Raw genomic sequence first — 17,743 nt, forward strand, 5'->3', positions numbered from 1 at the left:
AGAAAGAGCCCGTGCTGGCATAAGGCCAGCTTAATTTCAAACATCTTTTAGATTGTACTCAAAAATATTTTAACAGACTCCTACTTATAGACATGGCAAAGTCGCGTATGTTTATGAAATGAACAAAATTGTCGTCCAGAAGATTATTATTATTTTATTTTGCTTATCTCGCTTTGAAAACACCTATTTTAAAAAATACCTATTGTAAAAAAAATTGTATTCGGGGAGACTATAGTGAATCTTAGTTTATCTCGTTTTGAAAATATCTATTTTAAAGGGGTACACTGTAAAAAAAATTTTGTTTTCCAGATTACTATGAATCTTATTTTATCTCGCTTTGAAAATGCCAATTTTAAAAGGAGGGGTACATTATAAAAATAAGCTCTTTAACAATGACCTATACAGAATATAATCTCCCTTCTAGGAGCAGCAGGGGAGATTTCGAAACAAGAGACACCCCTTCTCACATTAAAGAGACGTCGGCATCAGCAGTTCCCCGTCGCAAATAATAATAGTGATCAAGTGTCGGGAACAAAGTGGACCTGTTTGATTAAGCTTTCTTTCCATCATCTCCCCCCCCCCCCATCCCTGCCCCCTCGCCCCCTTTTTTTTTCTAGGACATATCCGCTACCTCAGATCTTCCTGGCGAGCGTTGATCGATACAGCAAATATGGCTGACTGACTGACCAGTGCGAGAGCGAAGAAATTATGACAATAGCATTTTGTTGAGGAAGTTCAGCTTTATCCGAATACGCGTTTCATGTTTAGATACAGCAGCAGCAACTCAAAGCCCGCTTTCATGGAGAGAGAGAGAGAGAGAGAGAGAGAGAGAGAGAGAGAGAGAGAGAGAGAGAGAGAGAGAGAGAGAGAGAGAGAGAGTGTCGTATGCTGCCTCCTTTTTGGCGTTTACTGGGTGACATTCTTATTTCTAGACGTTTCCTCGGTATTTGGGGAATTCCCTAAAACGTTTCGCGCTGTGCTGAAGAAGAGATTCCTTGGATGCTTTCATCAAGTTCACGCTCTGAAAAAGATACAATGTTAAACAGTAAAAATAAAAGTATTGAATTCTTAAACAATCAGCTAAAGTTAGCCTTTATATAAACGTCAAATTTTCTAAGGAGCATGCATAATAATTTAACAATTTTATTTACCGTGCAGACAGACGACACAATCCCCCACCAATTTGTGCTATATATCAAATGCAAGTATCCATTTTAACGGTATGCCCTAGAAACTTGTATTTTGAAAACCACATAACGAAAGAAATTGTAGAACATGAAAAATTTCCTCTGGAACCAACTCTAAAATTTTTACAAGACTGCAAACTCGTAAATAGTGTTACACACGATTACTAGCTAATCAACTAATCTTTCGGTCCTAGAATTCTTCAAACTCAGTGGGAGGGTAAAACTACTTTTAAAAAACGCACACACAATGAAATTTTCACCTTCGATGCTACATCTTCCAAGCATTGAATGGGCCCATGTTTCTGGCAAGGTTTGTCCTGCTTGGACCAACTGTGTGAAGCCAATAAAGAAAATCAGATATTTATGAATACAAATATTAATGTTAAAAACTAGCTCAATTAATAATGAAAGACCGACTTAAATATTAGGGTACCGCTTAATCAGATAGTATGAAAGGTTTGTGTAAATATTTGGAGAGAATTAACTATGACATCAGGGAAAATTTACCTCAGATATAAGGCGAGTTCTAGTTGAGATATTAGGGAGAGATTAGGTCAGCTGTTATGAAAGGATTAGCCTAGATAGCACGGAAAGGTTGTCGTTGCCGTTAATGAAAGTCTGACTGAGACATTATGTAAAGGTTAGTTGAACTATTAAGGAAAGATTTGCTCATATATTAAGAAACTGTTAACCAGCTAATAAGAAAATATTATCTCAGCTATTAGGCAGATATCATCTCGGCTATTTGGCAAATATTATCTCAGCTATTTGGCAAAATTTATCTCAGCTATTAGGAAAATGTTATCTCAGCTATTTGGCAAATATTATCTCAGCTATTAGGAAAAAGTTATCTCAGCTATTTGGCAAATATCATCGCAGCTGTTAGGTAAATATCATCGCAGCTATTGAGTAAATATTATCTCAGCTATTAGGAAAATACTATCTCAGCTATAAGGAAAATATTATCTCAGCTATTAGGAAAATATTATCTCAGCTATTAGGAAAATATTATCTCGGCTATTTGGCAAATATCATCGCAGCTATTAGGTAAATATTATCTCAGCTGTCAGAAAAATTTTATCTCAGCTATTAGTAAAATATCATCTCAGTTAATTGGAAAGAATTATCTCAGCTATCATGAAAACATTATTTCAGCTATTAGGAAAATAACCTCATCTATTATGCAAATATCTCAACTATCAGGAAAATATTACCTCAGCTGTTAGGCAAATATTATCTCAGCTATTAGGAAAATATTCCTTCAGCTATTAGGAAAATATCTTGAGCTATTAGGCAAAGACTAACTCAGATATTAAGGGGAAGTATCCCAGCAGTTACCTCAGCTATTATGGAACGAACATCCATATTGAAAGGAGCATTTAACCCTTATAGTATGGAATGATAAGCCCAGATATTAGCGAAGAATTAGGTCCGATGTTAAGGAATATTAGCTTAGAAATTATAGAAACATTAGATCTGATATTAGGGTAAGATTAGCGTAGATGGAAGATCAAGATTAACTCAGCCATAATATAGAAACTGGCACAGATATTACGGAAACTTATGCTCAGATAATAGGGAGTGATTCCCACGGGTATTAGGGAGAGGCTATGTAAGCTATTTTGGAAAAATTAGGTCAGGTATTAGGAAACATAGATCAGCTATTATCCCTGATATTAGGGAGAGACCAGCTCAACTATTCAAACTTTTTAATAAAGATTTGGTACGCGGATATATTTCTGATTCATTGTCCATTTGTTTACATATTTCAGAGATCTGATGATTCTGAATGTCCCTGAATAACTCCATTTATATTTTGAGGAATCTCATTATTTTTTTTTTAAACCCAGCTCAATGTGAGAAATCATCAACATTTCCTTGGGACTGTTTGCCACGTCAGAATCATCCACCTTCTGCTCCTTTGTGTTTCGTTTTTTTTTAATATCAAACGACCAAATCCGACCTCCATTCAGGGAACAAGACATCGCCAGCTTCCTCGACGAACGGGATTCATCCTTTATTCATCAAATAAAGGAGACGAAATCCCTCTGTTAAACTACGAAAACATGAACGTTCCAATGTTTATAGAAAATACCTCGTATAACAGAAGCTATCAGAATATGACAAGTATTCTTGTTTTTGTGCCATTGTGTTACGTTAGTCATTATATTTATTCGGCTTCATTTGTCAGTTACTTGCCATTCATTATGCAGTGCTTTTAGGTGAGATTAGGGTAGGGCGTATCGCTGAATCTAAATTTTTAAAATTTATTTATTGGTTTCTTCCAGGTGAATTCATGCTGTAGTCTGTAGATTGATAAAAGGTGTGATACGGTTCATTGACCTTTCTTTTTATATACATGTATCAACTTATTTACACGATGGAGATACTTAGCACCTATGTTATTGATCGAACTAGCATGGTTTAAGGGAAAGCCACCTTGAGGTATTGTACATCTTCGTTTGCCTCAAAGCCATTCTCATATATTTTTATTTGTGAGCTTGCTTCTGATAGCGCTTCAGGAAATCGCTGCTGTGGCTTTGATATTGAAGCTACTTTTCTGGTCGACAAACTGGCTTAATATACCATTTATTCCATCACGGGAGTTCTTGTTTTTCCATTCAGACCAAAGCTAAAAAGGTCTTGTGAGCGTAGTTACTGCATGGTGTAGAACAAAACCCGAAAGTCTCAAAACGGGAAAATATGTCTCCATCTGACTTAGTAAGGAGCATCAGCAAATGGAGGAAATAGCTTTGCGCTTTATAATTCACGGCTTTCTTCTATTCCTGCGACGATCTCATCGTCACTAAGCCCTGCCACATTGCTTCGTAAATCATTTTGCTTTTTTATTTTCACTTAACACTGGTAAGTACGATATGGGGCGCTTGTCTGATTGAGTAGCTTTCCGGAATTACACTTCCGTAGCTTGCGACCCGAATTTGCATCTAGAATCTCCCCTAAGGCTACATTCCTCATCATTCTCATAGTTACCCTGAGAGCCATCATTTCTCTTTAACTCTGTAACTGTTACGAAGGACTTTCGGTCCTAACTCAGTTACGCCCCTAATGAACTGGTCTTCAGCTTTCCCGTGGCCAAGGACACATCAGAAAAGGATCTCTGATCAGTTTATAGATATGTACGGAAGATGGGGATTTAAATGCATTAAAAAACAGTCCTCTCTCTCTCTCTCTCTCTCTCTTCTCTTCTCTCTCTCTCTCTCTCTCTCTCTCTCTCTCTCTCTCTCTCTCTCTCTCTCTCTGTTTATGTCGACCTCTTGAATAATTCCTGAAGAGGTTCCTCTTTTTCCTCTCTTTGACTGTAACGGTGACACATAAATCGAAACTCTACTTGGCCGCTTAATTAAGTCACCTCTTGTGGACAGACTTAACATTTGGAAAAGATAGTCACTCGTGAGGTATTTATGAATTTCAGCAAAATTTAAGGTAACTTTCAGTGACTTTAGACAATACTTGATTAGCTATAGATATCATAAAGGAATCTGATAACCTCACAAATAATATCAGTCCGTAGTAAAAGCAACATAACAGGCTATCGGGTTTAATGGAATTTTTTTTAACTTTAGTTTAACCAGTCCCGTTTTTGTTTGAAAAAAAAAGTGTGATTAATGATTTCCATTCCATTTTTTCAGAAACATATTAGCCATTATGCGAAGATGTTACTTCCAAACATTATCTACTTCATCAGTACTTGTTGTTATACAATCTGATAAAATTCTAGTCTATTTTCTTGTATTACGTGAACTGACACTATAAAAACACCTGACCTTAAAAAAAATATGAGTGCTAAGAAATAATGAAGGCAGGAACTTGACCCAGAATTCACGAAGAATTCGTGAAAGAGAAAAAACATTTCTTTGAGAATGAGGACACTTTGAAAGTTCAAGTTCACGGTTGAGGCATTGCCTTTTGAACGGCACTTCACTTATTCTCGCGTGGTGTTCTGCTCTCCGAGTTCTTGGATATTACTTATATTAGTAAAAATGATCGCATATTGCATTTCCCAACTACTGAGAAGGGATATATATTTATCTGGAGTTTTTTTAGGTGCCACGGAGCTACGATTAAAAGAAAAAAAAAAGTAAACATATTTTAACACAGAATTTACGTTTGGGGGATTCCAACTTTCCCCTGCTCTATGTACTTAAGGTAATCAAAAGCCCCCGGGGGGCGAACAAAACAAAAGAGAAGAGGAGAGAGATGAGAGAGATGAGAGAGACGAGAGAGAGAGAGAGAGAGAGAGAGAGAGAATAATCTAAGGAAGTTATATCGACTTGCGTACCTGTTTTCTAATTACCTGTAATTACGTAATTTAGTCTGCCCCTGAAGAGAGTAATTATCTGTAAGCCTAAAAGTGCGGTAGAGAATCTGAACAGACAGGAGACAGAGAGAGTGAATGGGGGGGAGGGTGGGGGTGGGGGTTGGGGGGAAGCTGTCTGTTACAGGCTTTATACTTTTTGTTATTGTTTTTACTTGGCCTAGGTAAAAAGTTATTCATGTTTTTCTTTTCACTAAACCTAGATGAAAAAAATTATTAATGTTTGTATTTTTACTTAACCTAGATAAAAAGTAATTTATTTTATTTAGCCTATATAAAAAAAATTTTTTGCTGAACCTAGATTAAAAAAAAGTAATTTTTTAACCTAGATGAGAATAATTTTTACTTAATCTAGATAAAGAAAATAGATTTTTTACTTAATCTAGATGAAAAATACTTCTGCAACATACATAAAAATATTTTTTACTTAACCTACATTAAAAATAATTTTTTACTTAACGTAGATCAAAGAATTTTTGTTTTACTTAACCTAAATAAGAAATAATTTAAAACATCTTAACAGAGAGAGAGAGAGAGAAGAGAGAGAGAGAGAGAGAGAGAGAGAGAGAGAGAGAGAGAATAATGGAAAATCTTCAGTTATAAAACTCAATTGAATTATGTGGCTGCTTACTGTTTTACCTGTTGGTTAACAACCGATCGATAGTATTCCAAGCCCTAGTTTTAATGTATATATAAAAATGTATATGTATATGTATGGCCCGGGTCTGAATTATTTTTTTGTATCCTTTTTGTAGCACACCAAAATTTTTTGTCTCCCTTTTGAAATATGATATCCAAAATTTTCTAACTTTGTCTTTTCTATTTTTGTAGGTGGGATTCAATCAGATTTTGCCTCCTTTGCTCTGCAAGATTTTTTTTCATGTATTTGATACCACTGTACTATTATCTAAGATCTCATTTTTTGTCACCTTATCTATAAGCTTTATTGGATGTGGTCCTTTTTTCCCTTGCATTTGGAATTTTTGACATTTTATATACCTCCTTAATGATATGATTCTCATAACTTTTAAGATATTGCTCTTTTTTCTCTTAAGATTTTAACTCATGTCTTTTTTTCTTGAGAATTTTTTCAATCTAATTCTGTTTTCCCTCTAGAATAAGTAGACAATTTGCTTCATATCTCACGAATTTGACCTCAAACTCTTCCATTCAGGAATATTTGATATGTCCTCAAAGTGTAGCCCTCAAAAATGGCGAAATATCCCCCCATGTTCTGTCAAACTTGAAGCTGATTTATGCACAGAATAAGTTGTATTTTGGCTAAACTTCTCAGATGAATTTGAGTATAATTTGCAATTGAAGATTATCCAAACTTCTCTGCTTGAGATCACCTTTCTTCTGGCACAGATGATGCTGCAAGTTCGACAGACTATGTATATACTCTGTAAGGTTCTATTTTAATGGCTGGATTATAGATCATCTTCAGTATTTGGATGAATCTCTTTCATTTATAACTTCGTTTTTTTCTCTCCTCTGAAAATATGATTCGTTGACATCAGCACACAAACATATACATCCCTATAAATGCCTGTGTGTTTGTGTTTGTATGTATGTGTTACCACAAACCTGTGTATGTGAGTTTCACAAACTGCATGGTGGCAGAGTCGTTATGGTCTCTCTTTAGGTTTCTACCAGGCGTTTAAATATTCAATACTAGACTAACATTAAGTTGGTCCCCGTCCACAGTAGGATATTATTGTAATTTCAGTTTTTTTTTTTTTCTAGATCGGAGGAAAAACCAAACATATGATATTTTCTTGTCTGTGGAATGTCACTATTTTTATTCTCTCTCTCTCTCTCTCTCTCTCTCTCTCTCTCTCTCTCTCTCTCTCTCTCTCTCTCTCTCTCTCTCAGTTAAGATCTTGTATCGCGTGCTATTGCGTGCTGTCAGTTACGAGTTTTTTTTTTCTTTTTTTCTTTGCTTATTCTTCTTATATTCAAGGCTTGGAAGGCAGCATTCCTTAAAAAAAAAAAAAAAGATATTCTTTGCATTTGTATTAATTTCTTCGTTTTTAGAGTTTTCTCCAGGATACCCAGGTATAGCCATGCAGGTAACTCAGCAGTTTTGTAACGTTTCTGAGTTTTTCTCAATCCTATAAAAAAATAATAAGAAATTTTAGGAGCTGCACCAATCAAAAGCTTTGCTCTCATGCTCTGATTCTAAGCATATTTTGTTGTCCAAAATACCAAGTTCATAAGATGAAAGAATGCTTGCATCATTAGCCAAAACATTCATTAGGTGCTTGAGCTTACAGAGCATTCTCGTGGTACTTTGGCACACACTGGCATCCAAGAATGACATGCTTTTGATGGTTAGTTACTGAATGAGTTTGGAAGTTCAGCAGCACTGCTCATTTTGCCTTCAGAAGGAAGTAGCTTATCTTACCAGCAATCCCCTCATAAGGACACATTTTGTCTTAAAGGATTACACGCAATACTAAAATCGTTTCCCTCTCTAGGTTTTATTATTCATAATTTTTTAAATCTTGTATTTATATTTGAATCATAGATGGTTGAATGATTAAAACGGTTGCCAGTTTATGAAATCTCTTTGTTTATGTACTTGATTGTTTTTTTTGGGATTACAGTTTTTTTTTTTTTTTTGACAAAACGTTATTTCTAATCGTCTGCTAAAGTATGACATTTTTCTGTAAGATATTATACCCAATGTTTCTCCAGCTGGCAAAAATAATTGATCAGATAAAGGTGACCATTCGGATTGCATCGCTGTCAATTTCGAAACCAGAATACTGCAACGAATGGATGTGACCGAATAGTAACCAGAAAAAAGACATTTATTGTCATCAAATAAAAAAAAATGCTGTGAAATTACCAGCAAAATGTTCCCAAAATCAGTATTATGAAAAGTGATGGGATAACCAGAGATCCGGAGGGTTTTTGTTTTAATCCTTTTTCGAAAAAAAACTCTGCCACCAAATCTTGTTTAGAATGCAGTGTAATCGAAATATGAATAGTAGAGGCCACTATGTGTCGTATTCCTTTGAGTATATGTTTGGGCGAAAGTCCGCTGGTTTGAGTGTAATCAGAAGTGCGGTTTTGTTTTTTGAGAACTTACGCTATTTGTACATTTACACAAGATTCATTGGTAACATTCACCGCAAATGCATATGCTTAGCCTATGCCACAAAGAATGACTTGAAATCCTGCCCACACTCCACATCAGGACCTATTCTTCTGTCTGTGAACCCTCCGTCGTATTGGGTAGATAAATCCTCATATATTTGAATGTGCATATTATATATAAATATGTAGATGTTTGCTATAATTCGTAATCAATAACTCAGCCTATCTCCTAGCTCGTAGCCATAGAAACAAGCCCCCCAATTTCCCGTAAGTGTACTTTCAGTCATGAATGCCCTGTCGTAATTGTAATTCAACATTAAATGTATCTAGATGATCTGATTTCAGTCTTCCCCCGCCCCTTTCCCCCACGAGTAGAGTATGAGTAGTTTTTATTTAATTCTCTTGTGATGAATGTGAAAAGTTCTTTCTACATGAAAAAAACACCCCCTTAAAATGAACATGGGTTTGTTAGAGCGTGTGTCATGAAGCTGAGCAAGTCAAGGTTTGTGTCAATTCCTTCCATTTAACTGTTCTTTGTCTGCCTCTGTACGAGTAAAGATTTTTGGCCTCTCCTCCTTTTTTTCCCTGTTACCCAAGAGCGCTTCTTCGTCTCATGAGAGTCTCTACTGTAGAGTAATGGCATGCAGTACATCGTCACCCATCATGTCTAAACACAGAAAGTAGAACTTGACTCTACCACTAAACTCTTAAAAAGGTGTTCATTTTTATCCTCATCCATGATACAGTAGAGCTTGGTTTTCTTTTGGATTCAGTCATTTGTATTTTTTTTTTTTACTAAACAGAAGCCACCACTTTCATCCAGCTGTATATTTTTTTATTATAGCGAAGGTTCGAAGTAGCCCACGAGTCTCGCTTGTCGCTGGGACAAAAAGGAAAAAGCTTCTTGTCCCCCTGTACAGAAAAAAAAGAGAGAACACCCTCGACTTCTTTTCACAACTTTTTTGTTTTTATTTTATCTCTACTTTTTTTTATGTAATGCAGGAAGCTGATCTTGAATTTCTACAATTTCAGGACTCGAGGAAGAACCTGGTAAAGTCCCCATTCTGCATGTCAATGCATATTTAGGTGTTAGTGCATTATAATATAATTAAGAAAAAAAAGAATTGAAAGTGATCTTATGCATATGAAAGCATATCATGGCATCCTGTTCTGCATGGCTTTACCAGTGTTAATATGACATGCCCCCAACCCTTCTTCTCTCTCTAATCTCGAAGTTCTTGATTTCTTCCGTTTCGTGTAACGTCTTTCCTTTGTCCTTCATTTTTAAGGGTCTATGGGTGGGGGGTGTGGATGAGAATATTTGTCTTGTGGGAGCCGGGTAAGGATCACCATTACATACGCAACAACAGTTTCATTTGAAATTAGATAATTTATTTGTTTATTTATTTATTTATTTACTTAGTTTTTTGGATGAATTGTGTCTTTGTGAGTGGAGGAGGTATGAGAGATTGGACGTAACCAAGTAACGTCAGAAAGAGATTCCGTGTGGGAGGCAAGCTTGTCACATATCTTTTATTTTCATTCCAAACAATATATTATTATTATTATTATTATTATTATTATTATTATTATTATAATTATCATGTGCTTTTGTCCATTGCATGGATGTGCGTGGCAGTACATTTATCTGTTTTTTGTATCACTCTGTCCTTTCTCTCGATGTGTACGTATATATATGTGCGCTTCTGTGTGGATTATTTGCATCCATCTCTTAGTCTTGTTTTAGAGGGTCTGGTTGAGAGCTCCTCTGTGTTCGTCTGTAAGAAACTAAAATTAATCTCGTGATAATCCAGGAGATTTATTCTGTTATCACATCGGGTAAATGTTATAATACCCGAAAAGAAACGGACAAATTGAGGATATGTTAGCCAAGTAGATGGCAAATGACTGCAATGGATTTTTACCCTAAGATATATAGGCAATAGAGCAATAAAAAATCATAGGGATTGTTCGATATACCATTTAATTTTCTTATTCAAACGTGAGATAAGAGTAAATATTTTATCCAATAAGGAGACTTACAACGAATGTGTTTGAAATTAAATGTTTTATATGTTTACAGCACATATGTAAAGTCAATTCTTTACATAATATCTTTATAAAGTGACAGGGCTTCCTGATTATATATATATATATATATATATATATATATATATATATATATATATATATATATATATATCCATGCATCAGTTGTAATTTTCAGACTTAGTAAGCTAGTCCAAAAATGCAAGTATTAGTATCATTAAAAAGAAATTTATGACTGCGCATAGCTTGTCCTTCAAACGGAGCAATCGATCGATAATCTTCGGTAGATTGCTTATCATAAAATAACTGAGAATATTGCTTGCCTTTTTTCAACCTTTTGAATGCAATTCAGGCAATGGTATCTGGTAGCCAATATTAGATGGTCAAGTATCCATAAGAGGAGTACTTCCCATTTTCTTCTCTTATACTTAATTCCATTACACTATTTCTCTCTTTCTCCTCTTTCACTTTCGGTTTGCTTTACTCTCCTCATTTAGTAGGAGAAACGTCGAAGAGAATTTGTATTCGATAAATATGGAATTAAAAAAAATGAAAAATATCTAGCTATAGTTTTGGATGGGAAAACGTAAAGTCTCAATTAGTTTTCCAGAGGTACAGTTAACAGAACTCTTTGGAAGCTTGAATTTCAAGTCAGTGGCCCCATTCGTTTGTGGGCATGTTCCATATGAATAGAGTCCATCCTCTGAATATTATTAATAAATAAATAACATAGCATGGTCTCTAAAGAAGTGTATATGAGAGCCCGTATATTGTAGCCATTTTGGGATGACCCTAAACAGAGCATGAAATGGTATTTGTCATTCAAGTCCTTCCCTGGTCTAACGAAAGTGGACTACAGATGCATTTATTGTTTGGTGAGCCATTGTTTAGCTATGTTTATCCAGCCTGTATTGAGGGTAAGCTTCACACAACCACCACCCCTCACCCCCCAAAAAAATGAAAATTGTAATATGCGCTGACAACTGTACTGACTTCAGAGATGGTTACACGTCACAAAAATAAAAAAATTTTAAAAACCTCCCCAAGAGTTCACAGAAACCTTATCGATACCTACAGAGAATAGGCAGGAATTTACAAATAAGTAGATAAAACAAAGAAGCATCCAAATATCTGAAGAAATCTGATTAAAAACTGCTGATATATGCATACTGAAGCCTCGACTATGAAATAGACTCATCCGAATCATGCAGTATCTAAATACCTTCTATGATATTCATTAACAATAACTCCATTTATTTATTCACAAGGATTCTCCTTAAAAAGTCTGATGTGCCTTTGTTGACCGGACACGTAGACGTTATGTAGTACCTGGTGATTTGTCGAGCTAGTGCCGTCAGTGGACCTCATGCGGTGCACTGTAGGCATTACTTAAGGTTCTTGGCAGCGTGCCTTCGGCCCCTAGCTGCTGCAACCACTTTCGTTCCTTTTACTGTACCTCCGTTCATACTCTCTTTCTCCGTCTGACTCTCCACCCTCTCCTAACACTTGATTCATAGTATAACTGCTCTGAGGTTTTCCTCCTGTTACACCTTTCAGACCTTCTACTGTCAATTTCCATTTTAGCGCTGAATGACCTCACAGGTCCCAGTGCTTTGCCTTTGGAGGAAAGGGAACAGCATCCGGTGAAAGGTGCCACCTGTCAGAAAGATAACATCTTCTAGTAGAAAGATAACACCCTCTATGGAAAGATGACACTTTCTAGTGGAAATATAATACTTGGCTGATCAAAAGATAACACCTTTGGTGGTGAGATGACGCCTTGTAGCAAAAAGATGATAACACTTTTTTTTCGCAGAAAGATAACAATCTGTTGGAAAAAATTACAAATTCCTGGTGAAAGATAACGCCTCCTGTTGGAAAGGCATCACACCCTGCAAGCAATATAACACATTCTAGAAGAAATGTAACATATTCTGTTGGAAAAATAACACATTCCTGGCGAACACATAACACCTCCATTTAGAAAGATAACAAATACTGGTGGAAAGATAGCACCCTCTGGAAGGAAGATAACACCTTGTGGGTTGAAAGATAACACCTTGTGGGTTGAAAGATAACACCTTCTGAGTTGAAAGGTAAAACACCCTGTGGGTTGAAAGATAACTCCTTCCGATTTAAAAGTTAACACCCCTGTGGTTTGAAAGATAACACCTTCTGCTGGAAAGATAACACATTTTGACAGAGAGATAACCCTTCCGTTGGAGAGATTATGAGGGATAATACAAGATAACTAACCCTTGAAAAGGAAAACAAGAGAGAGATAAAAAAAACATGCTACATACGAATTGGGAGAGAATGTTGCCGTATGCAGGGCTCTCAATTAAAATGAGTAGTACTGTGGTAAAAATGAAATAAGTAAAAACTGGATTCTAACCTTTATGAAATGAAAACTTTCGTTTGATTTTAAAATACCTCTGATTCGGGCATCTATTTATTTTGCCGAGTTATGACAGCTATTCATGAAAATGGTGTTGGATATTTTTGGTTTCATGAAAGGGTCTGAAACAGAATAATGATGCAGAAATATATTTTTCCGTCCAGTGCCGAGATTAAATGACCAATATTTTAATGGAATTAATTCTATTTACAGATGCTTTACCCTCATGTATTCAAGGATATATTTCGCTTTTCGTGGGATCTAGAATTACTTTTTTCGTCAAAGATAATAGAGAGAGAGAGAGAGAGAGAGAGAGAGAGAGAGAGAGAGTGAGTAAAGAATCAAGATAAGATCTTGAGAATATAAAAATTGTTTTATGATCCACGCAGACGGTCGCCAGGTTTAGATCAGGTTTGAAAGCTCATGTGAAGGTTGGAAATATATATATATAATATATATATATATATATATATATATATATATATATATATATATATATATATATATATACATATATATACACACACACATATATATATATATATATATATATATATATATATATATATATATATATATATATATATGCCATAGAATGGCCTAGAAAGACATTATCGAAAACGGTTATAACAATCCTTTCCTTTTAAGCTTTGACAGATTTGTGATTCAAGCAAATAAAAAAAAATCAGTATTCCAAAGAAAACTTCCTACAATAACCTTGGAAGTTTTGTAACTCACCCTGCACGAATCGATGACTGATTGGCAGGATTGAACATCTACAAAAATGAGTGACTGAAGAAGTGCTCTTTCCACTATTGCAAAGAGACAAATGAGAATTTCTGTCATTGAACAGAAATTCACTGTCATGTAACCCAGAGCTGTTTTGTGATTAAGATGCTAAGCACGTCTTTGTCCTGATCTGTCTCGTATGCTTTCCGTATTTTCCTCATAGCAATAGCATATCTAGTGTGGTTTCTACCACTATGTATCAGTCCTTCGTCAGCGGTTGAGAAATAAAGTCACTTTGCCTTGTGTAGAGATTGCAAAGCACAGGAAACTGAGGTGATTGTGTGCTTTATGCTGTCATTGTGATTGTAGCGTAAGTCGAAGCCATGTCCAGATGCAAAGAAACGGACGATATCCGTTCGTTCGTTCCTGGAATGTGTAGCAGAAGTTGACTACGACTTCGTGAAGATTTGGATGTCTATAGGATATAGTATCAGTGGTCGTATATGACGAAGAAGACATGTAAATCAATTGATGCTAAGAAAATTACTCCTCCATTTTCATGTACATTGAAGTGAACACGTCATAAGAGACTTTCAATATAAATTAAGTCAGTGATATCATCAGACGGCCATGAGTGAAGGTGTCTGTCTCTCTGTCTATCCCAGAGGCAAAGGTATTAGCAGTGTGGGCAACGAAGGCTGTTCAGACGGAGTCCTTCTTTTGCCAGATCGATGGCGGATGCGATGAGACTCTGGGGACGTCTCTGGGGAGGGTGGGGTTGGGGCCGGATGGGGGAGGGGGTTCCTAGCCCCCTACGCAAGGCTATACTTTCAAGGTCACTCGGTTTGTGAAGCACCACAGTATTGGAAATTCAGACAGAAAAGACCTCCGGTGCGAACGAGTGTTTTGGAGGGACTGTGGCCAAAAGAATAATTAGTCAGTGTTAGCAAATTACCGAAAGTTACTTTAGAAGCTAGTTGACCTGCAGTGACACTATACAAATTGACGTATATGGGCACTGTAATCAAATAAACGTTGAGGGGTCACTATCACTAAATGTTGAGATATGTAGCGTGCCACAAACATGATATGATTCACAACCTCCGAGCAAATTAGCTTTGGGCAAGATGAACTGTCAAAAAAAATAAAAATAAAGTAACTATACTCTGTTTTTTTTCATCTGTCCATCCGCCAGTGGTGTTTTTGTATGGTAACACTGCGTCCCGGGTTTGAAATAGTTACGCTGTGTAAGTTTTAGGTAAATGAAGGATATCTGGTTGTACATTTGCAACTGAAAAGTGTTTTAATAATTTACTGTATGCGAATTACACCGTTAATATTCGTAATAGGATATTGTTATTATTGTCGAATGTAAGCTGCCTTTCCGGGGTGGCGAATGGAACAGCCAGACGCAAATTCCATCAAACAGATGCTAAACCAAGTTACGTCATATCGTATCTGGCTGAAACGCACTTTATAAAAATTAACAGTACATACTGATATACTTACGTATAATGAAGTAATACGTTGACATCTTGCCGTAGCGAACAGCGAGAGAAGCAATTTTCCCGCCACTGCGTCTGGCTGTTCCATTCGCCACCCCGAAAAGGGAGCTTACATTCAACAATAATAACAATAACCTATTTCGAATATTAATGGTGTAATTCGCATACAGTAAATTATTAAAACACTTTTCAGTTGCAAATGTACACCCAGATATCCTTTTATATACCTAAAACTTACACGTAGCGTGACTATTTAAAGCCCGGGACGCAGTGTTACCATACAAAAACCCCACAGCCGGATGGACAGATGAAAAAAAAACAGTTTTTTATAGTGGTTATTTGCACCATAATTCATATTTTCCTACTTGCTGTCTTAAAAACTCTCATCTTTCTTAAGTTTGATGTAAGATCTTGTCTTATCTTCAACTCAAATTGCTTTTGTTCGAGAGGACAAACATTTAAGTTTTCTTTTGTTTCGCCTTTTTAAGGTATGTAAACACCTTTTGTAAAATGTTGACACTGAACAGATCTGGAATTCCCTCATAAATTCTACGTTCAGTTACCCATAGAAATATCGTGGCAAATGTTTCTCTTGCAGTTACAGAAAACATCTTGAATTATCAATTTCCTCCTTTGCTGTTATATCTACGATTTGCAAAATACATTGGTTAAAACATTCTCTCTCTCTCTCTCTCTCTCTCTCTCTCTCTCTCTCTCTCTCTCTCTCTCTCATGATGATTTAATATCCTCTTACACACGTAATAATCGTTCAACTTTACCGACCTGTTTATCCATCCATAACACGCCACCAAGACATACCAGACCTCAACTTGTTCGTTCTCTCTCTCTCTCTCTCTCTCTCTCTCTCTCTCTCTCTCTCTCTCCTTTCGCACAAACTACTATCTACAACACGGCACCAGAGACAGTTTTGCTTTCACACAAACGATGTTACTCACACACCAACACACACACACAACTTTCGCGACTTTCATCACTTTGACAAGCAGGAAAGCGTACGAAAGCTAATGGTCATGTTCCAGACGAATAGTTATGACAATGTTTCTGTAAACACGACGCCCCAGTACACGTGTGAGCTCTCAAAATTCATTGAGTCTGGCCCGTGAATTTTTCATGAACCTCGCTTCACGTGCTGACGATAAAAGGTCAAGCAGCAATGAAAGGTCACGCAGTAGTAGCTTGAAGGCCGAGTACGCAAGTATAGCTTTACTACTAGAAAGTTTCTGGGCTACAGAGAGAAAGAAGCTACTTTCGAAAGATATGAGTGAAGCGTTCAACAGATGCTCTCACACGCTCAAGATGGAAGACATTTAAATAAAAGGGAAATAAATTGCTGTACTTTTTTCTCTCTAAGAGAGCTTGGACGCGTTTTTTTAACAATCTTTCGTTAACAGAAGGCTTTTGATTATAATCTCAAATATGATTACAAATCATCTCTCTTGTTTCCAGATTTCCAACCCAACCGCCCCACCCTCACTGTCCTGTACACAGGGCATTTCATTTCTCTCTCTCTCTCTCTCTCTCTCTCTCTCTCTCTCTCTCCTTTCGCACAAACTACTATCTACAACACGGCACCAGAGACAGTTTTGCTTTCACACAAACGATGTTACTCACACACACACACACACACACAACTTTCGCGACTTTCATCACTTTGACAAGCAGGAAAGCGTACGAAAGCTAATGGTCATGTTCCAGACGAATAGTTATGACAATGTTTCTGTAAACACGACGCCCCAGTACACGTGTGAGCTCTCAAAATTCATTGAGTCTGGCCCGTGAATTTTTCATGAACCTCGCTTCACGTGCTGACGATAAAAGGTCAAGCAGCAATGAAAGGTCACGCAGTAGTAGCTTGAAGGCCGAGTACGCAAGTATAGCTTTACTACTAGAAAGTTTCTGGGCTACAGAGAGAAAGAAGCTACTTTCGAAAGATATGATTGAAGCTTCACAGCTGCTCTCACACGCTCAAGATGGAAGACATTTAAATAAAAGGGAAATAAATTGCTGTACTTTTTTCTCTCTAAGAGAGCTTGGACGCGTTTTTTAACAATCTTTCGTTAACCAGAAGGCTTTTGATTATAATCTCAAAATATGATTACAAATCATCTCTCTTGTTTCCAGATTTCCAACCCAACCGCCCCACCCTCCACTGTCCTGTACACAGGGCATTTCATTTCTCTCTCTCTCTCTTCTCTCTCTCTCTCTCTCTCTCTCTTCTGGTGATAGAAGTTCGCTCTCGACGTGGTTCGGAAGTCACGTAAAGCCGTTGGTCCCGTTGCTGAATAACCACTGGTTCCACACAACGTAAAAACACCTTACAAACAAACTCTCTCTCTCTCTCTCTCTCTCTCTCTCTCTCTCTCTCTCACCTAGAGTCAGCAGTATTCAGTTTTCTAAAGCTAGGAAAAGTGAG

The 17,743-nt window shown here is 36.6% G+C and overlaps 1 protein-coding gene across 10 annotated transcripts in view; it reads left to right on the forward strand.

Annotated features, from left to right (window-relative positions):
* Positions 1 to 17,743, forward strand: part of LOC135218566 (sodium/potassium/calcium exchanger 2-like) — a 490,480-nt gene that overhangs the window by 409,623 nt on the left and 63,114 nt on the right. For 9 of the 10 annotated variants that reach the window (XM_064254943.1, XM_064254946.1, XM_064254942.1 and 6 more), the window contains one exon: positions 9,661 to 9,678. The exons of the other annotated variant lie outside the window; for it this stretch is intronic. In XM_064254943.1, coding sequence (XP_064111013.1) covers positions 9,661 to 9,678 — 18 coding nt within the window. The remainder of the gene's footprint in view (positions 1 to 9,660; positions 9,679 to 17,743) is intronic. 10 annotated transcript variants of the gene reach the window in all.

The sequence above is a fragment of the Macrobrachium nipponense genome, chromosome 9, assembly GCF_015104395.2.
Source record: "Macrobrachium nipponense isolate FS-2020 chromosome 9, ASM1510439v2, whole genome shotgun sequence".
In the NCBI taxonomy this organism is placed as follows: domain Eukaryota; kingdom Metazoa; phylum Arthropoda; class Malacostraca; order Decapoda; family Palaemonidae; genus Macrobrachium; species Macrobrachium nipponense.